At 43.5% G+C, this 10,802-nt stretch overlaps 1 protein-coding gene across 1 annotated transcript in view; it reads right to left on the reverse strand.

Moving 5' to 3' along the window:
• LOC149207617 (transcription termination factor MTERF8, chloroplastic-like) overlaps positions 1–10,526 on the reverse strand; it is a 44,005-nt gene extending 33,479 nt beyond the window's left edge. Inside the window, exon 1 of the mRNA XM_089393925.1 lies at positions 9,157–10,526. Within this exon, the coding sequence (XP_089250051.1) occupies positions 9,213–10,322 (1,110 nt within the window). The 5' untranslated portion in view covers positions 10,323–10,526 and the 3' untranslated portion in view covers positions 9,157–9,212. The remainder of the gene's footprint in view (positions 1–9,156) is intronic.
• Between the last annotated feature and the right edge of the window lie 276 nt (positions 10,527–10,802).

The following is a 10,802-nucleotide window of genomic DNA, read 5'->3' on the forward strand; positions in this document are numbered from 1 at the left end:
ACTGCCTCTACAAGATCATTGCCAAGATTATAGCCAATCGCCTTAAGCCTATTTTATCAAATCATATCCCGCCTGAACAATTTGTTTTCTTGCATAACCGACAAATTCAAGAGGCTATTGGCACAGCACAGGAGGCCCTCCATTCCATCAAGATTAAGCAGCTTAAAGGAGCCATCCTCAAAACTGATCTTTCCAAAGCTTTTGACCAAATTAGCTGGCTTTACTTAAGAATGCTCCTAACCCATTTAGGCTTTCCCCTCCCCTTCATCAAATGGATTATGTGTTGTATCACTATTGTCTCTTTCAGCATCCTGATCAACAGTTTTGCCTCCAATTTTTTTCATGCAGAACAAGGTCTCAGACAAGGCTGCCCTCTTTCCCCGCTCCTCTTCCTCCTTGTCATGGAAGGACTTAGCCGATTATTATCCCTGGCTAAAAGAGGGGCAATTGCAGGGTCTCAAAATTACAGACCAGTGCATTCTTACCCACCTCCTTTTTGTTGATGACGTGCTTATATTTCTCAATGGAGGCATTTGGGACACCACTGTATTCTATGACATCTTGTTGCTTTTTTCATCAGCCACTGCTATGGAACCTAACAGATTGAAATCCACTATCACTCTCTCAGCCTGCACTCCACAGGAAGCTCGGATTGCACCGCAGAAATTTCCTTTTCAGAGCCTTAATTTGGATGATGGGCTCAAATATCTTGGGTTCTGAATCAAACCCCACTGTTACAAAATTGCGGACTGGATATGGCTTGTGGCCAAGGTGAAAAAGAGACTACACAACTAGAATCACAGGTTTTTATCTAGGGTAGGCCTATTAGTTCTTATTAAATCGGCCTTGGAGGCTACTCCGATGTATTGGATGTCTTTGGCATGGATTCCCAAGGGAATTCTTTCTCGGATACAAAAAAATTGTTGCAGATTCCTTTGGAATGGATACAAGGAAGGGAAACCATTTGCTTGGGTGGGATGGAGACACATTGCAATTCCAAAGAAATGGGGAGGATGGGGCTTGAAAGACCTCCCCTCATTCGCTCATGCACTTGCTGCAAAGATGGGGTGGCTTATTCTTACCTCCCATAGTCTTTGGACCGAGGTGATACACTATAAATATATTTGGCCTTACCAGCTTATGGATTGGATCTGCCAACCTACATGGCAAAGATTTGGGATATCTATGATTTGGCGAGCTGTCTTACATACTCTGCCCACCATCAGAAATGGACTTACTTGGTGAATTAGAGATGGCTCATCTATGCGTATTGGCATTGACCCCTGGACAAGATGTGACAACATGTATCGACTTCCACCCAACCTCACTCAATTTCTCAAGAACAGACATATCCTCATGATCGCCAACATTGCTGACCCAAAGAACACCTCCCTTTCCGCTCAAGCATGGAAATCAGCGAATCAACTAGGTATACATGTTCAGTGGCAGCAAGCTTGGGATGGATATATCAATGCGTTGTGAGAATCTCATGTTCGCATTAAGGAGGGGGTTGATGAACTTATTTGGGCCCCTATTGGGCATGGTGCATACACTCCCAAAGATGGATATCCCATCATACATGCTGCCCATATGCCGCCTGTGCTTATGGAATGGTGGCGTACTCTTTGGAAGCTTAAAGCTCCTCCCCGAACCAAACTGTTTATGTGGAACGTCTTAATGAATAAGACACCAACCGGGGGTAATTTGATGAAACGATCCTTCTTCAACCCCACTTGGTGTGTACTTTGTCATCAAGCAGAGGAAACAAATGACCACCTTTTTTTACTTTGCCCTTCGGCGATCTACATATGGGAACAAGTTCTAACAACATTGTCCATTTCCATCAAATAGTACGGGCAAAATGTTTTGGAGGCCTGGAATTGGTGGAGGGAGGGGTCCTTGAACCAAAAAATTCACTGTCTTCCTCTGATAATATGCTGAACCATCTGGCTAAATAGGAACGATTTCATTTTCAAAGATAAAGGGGCTCGATGGCTGGCATCTATTGCCCAAATTGTTAATGCCTATCATGATATCCCAGAAGATGATCCCACACTTACTGGTCGCGTTGTGACACCAGAAGTCATTGATCATAATCTCTCTTGGGCATACTTTGATGGTGCTCCTCAGGAACAAGGATGTGGGGGGTTGGGGGGCGTTCTATTGCATAAATCTGAAAATCATTACTTTCGAATCCAGATGGGCTTGGAGATTGGTACAAACAATTATGTTCAATTGATCTCTCTTAGACATCTCCTCAATTTTGTTCTTGCACATGAATGCAGAGATATTCAAATTTTTGGAGACTCTAAAATCATCATAAATTGGTTCAATAACTCATCTGCATGTCATATGCACTCTCTCAGAAACATTTTGGATGAAGTCATGCTCTTAAAAGCACAATTTACTTATATCTCTTGTCAACATATTTACAGGGAGCGTAATATTGTTGTCGACCAACTTTCCAAGGCGGCCACGGTCCAGCCCAGGGGATTGTGGATAATACAGGAGCAACAGGGAGCTGATCACTTCCAAAATTATCATCAGCCTTATATAGATCATTTTTACCAGCGGGCCAATAGGCCCTAGCTTTTGCAGTATATAGCAATGATTATTATCAATACTTGGTTTAGAGTATATACATTGTATATATTTTTTCTAATGAACAATTACAGTATACCCTACGTAGTAATTATGTACAGACTTATATTTTTTGATGGTTATGGCCAACCTTACAGCATATGCCATACAAGCATCTACTACATGTAATTTTCTAAATTAATGGAAAATTGCGATTTTTCCCCGTGGAAAAAAAATACAAAAAGAGCATTGTTTTCTATCCAAAAAAACATAAATCAATTAATAAAAATCGAGAAAAAATTCCCATGATATTTTTAAAAAAATAATACACCAATATTCTTCACCAATAGGTTCATAGCTCGAATTATTTTTGCAAAGATCTGGTCTTCTAATGAAAATACGAGCATGTCTTCCAAGGCAGCCCAACTCTACCTATGTTAAGTAAGAAAGCAAGTTTGCCTATATATATGCAAGGGTTCAATGATAGAAAACAAAAGGTGCCTTGTTAACAACAAATGAGTTATTTATCTTTCTCATGTCAGGGACTCGCTGCAATGCATGATAACACGTTTAAAGGAAATGAGCAACATGAAGGAGAATGTCTTGTACCTTGATTTGACAAGAATGGGGCAATACTCTCAAGTTGCTCTATTCTCCTACTTTTTCTTGCTATTGGCGCCTTGTTGATCTCATATCAGATGAATTCTTATGGTGAGACCAACAACGACTATGCCATCACGGAGACTGGTTCCAGCGCCAGGGTTGTAGATTGCATTTTATAAATTTCCCCTTTCCTACATTTCCTCACCTTTTCAAATTGCTCGTCGCTGCTAATTTCTCCCATTGCCTTCAATTTAGGTCGCTTACCAAACTATAGAAGCGCGTCTAGCTGCGTCGTGAGATCGAAATATCTAGCATGTGCACATTTGAACGAAATTGCTCATACAGAGGCAGTGAGATAGCAGACAAGGCAGCGGATAGCATAGCAGACAGAGGCAGCGGATAGCAGGCAGGCAGCGAGAAGCAGAGTCCCCCGAACAGCGAGCGGATAGCAACAGCAGAGCAACAGTGAGGAGCAGGGCAGATTACTGAAACAGAACAGGCAGCCCGAGGATGCACGTCAAGTGTTTGACGGAATCTGCCCACTAAATTTGACAGTGACTCTAATACCAAGATGGTGGTAGACGGGTTTTCTCTAAATCCTTTGATGAATTTTACTGCTAAGGAACAGACAAAGACAAAAGAATGGGTTCCAAATCCAAGGATTGGATCCGTGCAACAAGACGAGTTGTGCCAAGATGACATGTTTAGCCTTGCTGAATTATCAGTTGTTGAAAACCAGCAAGAGCAAGTGGTAGTCAGCCCGGAGTCCAATTTCTCATTCTGGATAGCCTTGGTAAAACAAATGTTGCGGAAAATGGAATTTCTCGAAACTGAAAACAAGTAGCTCTGTTCAGAAATACACACCCTTTCTACCAGAGTTTCAGATGTAGAGGGGGATAATTTATCCCTTAAGAATACGTTACATGAAACTAAAGAGCAGGAAATTCTCCATCCTCCAAATGGTGCACTGCATGCAGAAATTCTTCACCTTAAAAGCAAGCAAGAAGAAATTTGATCCCAACAAGCCACCTTCAAACAAGAAACAGAGACACACATCAATTCTTGGGTATAGGTGGTTCGAGGGAAGGATAAAACTCCTACCCCTCTTGCAGCAGTTGAGGAGGTGATGCAAGCAAAACCTAGGGAATAACGCAACAAAACAACAAGAGAATTGAATCTCAAGGGGAGAGGTCTCCCCTTACCCCACCCCTCTCCAAATCCTATGGAAGTGGGGGCTAGGTTCCTTCGGGACACCCTTAGCCTCCCCAATATAGCTTTGGATAGAGCCTAGCTGGGCTATGACTCCACTCTCTTCCTCAGGTTTCGGACTGCATCTGATTGACTCTGCACCCTCAGGGCTAAGCGAAAGTTGTTTTCTCTTCCCAACAGGATTTTCTTGGACGAGGACCTCACTCGAGCACAGGTTGTGGAACTTAAACAATCCAGAGAACAAGTTATGGCAGCACGACAGGCAGGGAAATGGGCAGTTATCAGGAATCTCCGAGCAGTCATTCAGGACTCCTTCCCACCTGGGTGGAAACCCCGAACTGGAGGTTCCAAATGACGGGCCCGCTTGGGGAGGCGACAAGGTACAGGCATTTCTATCCGTTGTTGGAATGGAAATGGATCTTTCTGGTCATTGTCAGGACTCTTGTATGATGCTCTCGAATCAACGGACATCCTCTTCGTGACCGAGACTCATGCGAGCCCTGTTCAACCCCTCCCAGATATTGCAGGTTACCATTGGATCTCAGTTTGCAAGCAGGAGACAAGGAGCTCAGGAGGGGTCAAAGGATCAGGTGGAGTTGCTTGTTTGGCTAGTGAATCACTCTAGAACAAGGTATCTTTGGTAGCCGAAGATGAGTTTGCCAGGTTTATGTGGATTCGGATTAGCGTCGGAGTCTCTCCTTCGAGGGACATCTACATTGTAGTTTTTTACTTCCCCCCAGCCTCTTCACCATTTGTTGTCCATAATGGCTCAAATGGGGACCCCTTTATAGACTTGTACACCGACATCACTCGGTACTGTGCTATTGGGGAAGTCATCCTCCTAGGTGACTTCAATGCTCGCACTAGAGATCTCCAGATCCCTCTCCACGACCGATCAGAGGATGTATTTTGTACCCAGGGGATAGATCTAGATTCAATAGGGCTTCACTGGATGTCAGATGATGCTTTAGGGCCCATTACAGTTTATGGTAAACATCTATTGCAGTTGGGGGAATCCTAGGAGTTGTTGATTCTAAATGGTCTCCCCTGTTTCCCAGACTCTCGCTTTTTCACATGCCAGCCATATGGCAGGGGTGCAAGTGTAGTTGATTATGTACTCGCTAGCCATAACTTGCTCCCTTTTATTCGCCATTTCTCAATCTCCCCCATCCCCCTTGCTGATCATGCACTTCTTTCCTTCTCTCTCCGGTTTGACCCTCCCCTTCCACCCCATCCCTCCCCTCGGGGCCCACCCCAAACTACCTTTCGATTTGACGAAGGAGACCTTGACATCTTCTCCTCTACCCTACGCAAGATGCTCCCATCGAAAACCCAGTTCTCCTTGCTTGATTCTGCTTCCACTAAATACACTTGTCTTTCAGCTGCCATTTGGGAAGCAACACTCAAATCCTTCCCCCACTCCACTCGTTCCACTTCCATCTCCCCTAAAGTTGGATCTTGCCCCATGAACAAATGGTACGATGATGAATGCAAGACTCTACATCGAGAACTTCAATATGCTTTCACCCACTCTCAGCCCTTCTACTCCGACCTCAAAGCTTCTTATCGTTGTCTCCTTCATCACAAGAAACAACTCTTTGTCTCCCATAGAAGACGAGAACTTTCTACTCTCCTTGCCCACTTCCCTAAACAATTTTGGCGTACAATCCTTTCCCGACGCTCCCCTCTTCCACCTGACCTCGACCCTACATCCATGTTCTCTCACACTTCCAACCTTCATGATATTCCTGGGCAGGCCCAAATTCATGTTACCTCCCCACCCTCTTCTTGTTATCTATTCTCAGATAGAGATATTAGAGAGGCCATTTGGGTGATGAACAGTAGCAAAGTAGCCGATGAGGAAGGCTACCAAGCAGATTTCTTTAAGCACGGTTTCCGTGCTTTGGTTAGCTACTTGGTTGATCTCTTCAACCATGTAGTCCGTGAAGGTTTTCCACTGACATGGTCACACCACATCATCCATCTAATCCACAAATCAGGTTCCAGCTCAAATCCCAATAACTACAAAACGATCATGGTGGGTCACACGTTCTCGAAGTTGTATGCTACTATTCTACATAGGAAGCTCTCCAGTGACCTTGAGCAGAGACAACTCAGAGCTAGGGGACAGGCAAGTTTTCGACCGGCTCATCAGACCATTGACCACATCTTCACCCTTCGCACCGTGATTGAGGAGGCACGACACCACTCTTCGAAAGTCTATTGTTGTTTCGTAGGTTTTTGGAAAGCTTTTGACTCTATTCCAAGGGAGGCCTTGCACCAAAGACTCAGAGATATTAGCATATCTGCATCCCTATTGACTGCTATTATGCGCCTATATGAGTCCATTCTTAGTCATCTTCACGCAGCGCATGGGATGTCTGATTTCATTCGAAGCACTATTGGGGTTAAACAGGGTTGTCCACTGTCCCCTACCCTGTTTGGGATCTTTATTGATGAGTTGGAAGCATTTCTACACGAGCATATCTAGGACACTGATGGTTGCCTTCTTCATCAAGTTCTGGTATCTATTCTACTCTTTGCTGACGACGTGGTCCTCCTCTGCTCATCCCCAGAAGGATTACAGAGGCAGTGGGATGCCTTAGCTCTGTTTTGTGACCATCAACAGTTAACGGTCAACCTGGGTAAAACCAAGGTTATGATCTTCAATGGGGTGAAGAAAACCTCAGACCTTCACTTTCTATTCAGAGGGGAGGAGATTGAGATCACCAGCACGTATACTTACTTGGGGGTGCAATTCTCAGGTCCCTGCTTCAGTTTGCAACCAGCGCTTCAACCTCAGATCAACAAAGGATATGGATCCTTAGCCCTTCTCAAGAGACAGTGCTTTCGACATCACTTCCAGGACATCTCGTCTAAGATGAGCCTCATGGACACCTTGATCTGTCCCACTGTTCTATATGGCTTAGAGATTTGGGGACCGTATTTACTTGAGTCAGACTGGGCTTCAACTAAGAGAGTCCAGATTCTTCTTCTCCGTCGCATCATTAGGTGCAAACTGACAGTGCCGCAACACATCATCCTTGCAGAGTTTGGAGCTCAGCCCTTTCGGCTTGAGACGGTCTTCAGATTGGTTTCATTCTTGCATCATGTCCAGGGCTTGGCAGACTCAATAAAGAGTAGGGACTGATATCCTTACTTGGCATATTGCTCTTCTGAGACTATTGTCGTTCTACTCCCTCAGGTCGAGCCAGACGTTGGTTTACAGGAGTTTCAAACCTCTTAGAATCAGTGGGCATTCAGTTGGATCGTCTCCCTCCTTTTTGATATTCCTTAGATGCTCCTGGTCACCTTTTACCTACTAGACAGGAGCTAAACAAGATCATCAAGGAGGACATCTATAGGTAGTTTGTCCAGTTCACCTGGGTCAATCCTCCAAGGGGGTTACGCCCAAAGATGGCCTTCTACGTTGAGCACTTCTTAGAGTTGAGAGATGGGCTCATTGTTCGACCCCAGTATACGTTTCACCACTGGATGCATGCTCTTCGCATTCCTCTAGGCCAGTTCAGAGTAGGTTCTCATAGACTTCGAGTAGAGACGGACCACCAGGTGGATAGACTAGACAGACTCTGCCAGGTATGTCATTTACAAGAAGTGGAGACCGAGGTGCACTTCATCCTTGGATGCCCTGTCTACTACGAGATCAGAGGAAGGTTTCATTGCTTGTTCAAAGATTCTTGGACCCTCGCCGACTTTTTCAGGTACCTTGATCAGAGATGTTTGGCCCTATATATTCAAGAGACTCTTAGGTTCCGAGCACATATTCTTCAACCTCCCATTAGACCAAACCCCACACAAAGGATCACGACATTTTTCAGGGTACTATCTTCAGACAGGGGCACCAAGAGATCGATTGATACCAGTACGTATCTAGACTCCATATCAATGAGGATCTGTGGGACCTCACCCTGCCACACGAGATCTCAGCAACAATTCCGTCTCAGATCCATTCCTAGGAGACAAACTAGGTCCTCCAGCATTCAGCAGCGCGTGAACTCCCCAATAAATGATTTAGTGGACAGTCTGCACTTGCCATTGGCTCTTCAACGGGCCAACAGACTTTGTTGAGTTTCTTCAATGTTATTCATTCAACCTCAGATGTTAGGAGAGATGGGTTTGATCCTCAGACCTATTAGCTCCTGGATCTTCTCCGCTAGGGCCAAATGTTGATTTACTTCATGCATTATATTCTTTTATAGGAGACCGTTTGGTTCTCCCACTTTGTATATACATCAGTGTACTCAACAGTCCCTTTGACCTACTTTGTGGTCATTAGTTAGACATTAATATAATTATCGTATCTTATCTTATCTTATCTACTTCTCAGAAATGTTAAATGGCAGCTGTATGATTCTGACATTGCAAGAATCTTTTTTGGACTCACGCAAATGCACCAATAGTTATGTTGTAAACTGGAGCATTGTGTGTACATCACTTCAATAACCATTAGGTGTTTTTTTATTTTTCATAGTAATGTTTTCTCATTTGGTAGACATTTTTTTTGGAATGGTAAGTTTGTAGGAGTGTTTTAAGGGTTTTTGAGGAAGCCAAACTTATTTATACATTTGAAAACACATTTTCCACAATCTCACAAAAAAAATCTATTTTACCAAATTCCTACCAAAAATTAAAAACATCTAATGATTAAACTGCTGTTAAAACTATACAGGTGTTCTCTGATCAGAGAAAAAATTTCAAGAAGAATAGTACAAAGAAAAAGGCATATTAAAGCTGCTGACTAACTCTGGCAACTTTCGTGAATCATGTTGACTGAAGCACACTCACAGCACGTCTCCTTGTCAATGATCAGCTTTACAGCTTTTCCTCCATCCATGGTAAATATCGAGGAGAAATGAGGATTCAGCATTCGAGTAAATGTATTTTTCCAAAAAAAGCTCTTCTCTCAAGCCAACAATCTTCCCAAATTTCGCCACATTTTTCTTTGCCAATTCCAAATCCATAGACTTCAATGCCTCCATTACTCTATACCTAGGAACCATTCTTGTCTCCACGCAGTATCCAAACAGGTTTGGATACTTACCAAGATCAGCCAATGGAAGACCCACGATGTTAACCACAAAATTCACATTATGCTTCAATTTTTCCTCCCTAACGCGGAGAATCGACGGCCGCCTCCTGCATATATCCGAAATTTGATTTTCGGAGAAACCCAAACTAATCAAAAGCTTCAGCCTTCTATTTAGGTTTTCCATCCCTAGCCCATAAATTGAACGCAAAGCAACTGCGAACATCTTTGTTCCCTTCTTGAACCCCAAATCCTCTGCCTGTTGAAATGACTCCTTAGCTGCTTCCTCTGTAGCCGTGAGCAGGCGAGGCTGCCTTAGCAGTAATTCTGGCATCGCTTCGCCCTCAATGCCCAAATTTTGCAGAACTGAAATTGCAGATTTATGCCTACGAAGCTTGCTAGCTAAAGTTCTTGCATTGACCAGAAGAAGTTTGGAGATATCCTCTTTCTTCATGAAAGTCCCAAAAAAACTGAGCTTAGGCTTTAGGTTCCTTTCGACGCTACAAAAGAAAAACTCAGGGTAGTTATTAACCACCCGTCGAATCTGGGTAGGGGTGGTCACATCATAGCCCTTTAACAACTCCAAAACTTCTTCCATATTCTGGCTTCGTAATTTCGCAGGAGGATATTCATTGCAATGTCTATAGGCTTTCGTAATTTCTGCATCTGTTAAACCACATTTGTTAATGAAAAACTCCGTGGCGACGCCCCTCTCTGGAGTCGTGGCTGGGTCGGCTATATCTGTGCAGAATGCGGCGAATTTTTTGTGGGGTTTTAAATAAAATGCAAGCGGGGAAAGCAGTAAGCTTGCCATTGATACGTGAAGAGATGATACTTGGACTTGGTTGGTCATCAGCCGTTCCCCTATTAACTGGATAGACATCGTCAGCGGAAGTATACAGGGTACAGTGGAGCAGTCGATTGGTAGACGGCCAGACTGAATAAGGTTGGAAGGCTAAAGCTGTTAGTCGCAAATTAGGCTTTTACGATGCTCAGGGATTTGGTAGATAGAGAATTGCAAGACGGGTCAGTGTCTTGATCATCGCAGAAGTTTGGCATACTTCTTTAAACCTAACTCTAGCCGTAAAAATGAATCAATCTCCACGTGAAAAAAATGTATTTGTATCATGTATTTGAATGCTTTGGATAGGGTTTAATTTTGTATTTTTTTTTAAAGAGTAATGTGAATTTTAATGTTGGATGGAAGAATATTCCAGGTCTAACAGCCTTCATCAGTGTGTGAACTTTTCAAGAAATTATTTAGTGGACATTTTGCACTTGCGATTGATGCTTTATCGGGCCAATAGACTTTGTTGAGTTTTTTCAGTGTTATTCATTCAGCCTCAGATGTGAACCTCCTAGG

Source organism: Pinus tabuliformis, chromosome 1_2 (assembly GCF_031772625.1).
Source record: "Pinus tabuliformis cultivar Carrire ecotype Pingquan chromosome 1_2, CPIR1, whole genome shotgun sequence".
Classification (NCBI taxonomy): Eukaryota; Viridiplantae; Streptophyta; class Pinopsida; order Pinales; family Pinaceae; genus Pinus; species Pinus tabuliformis.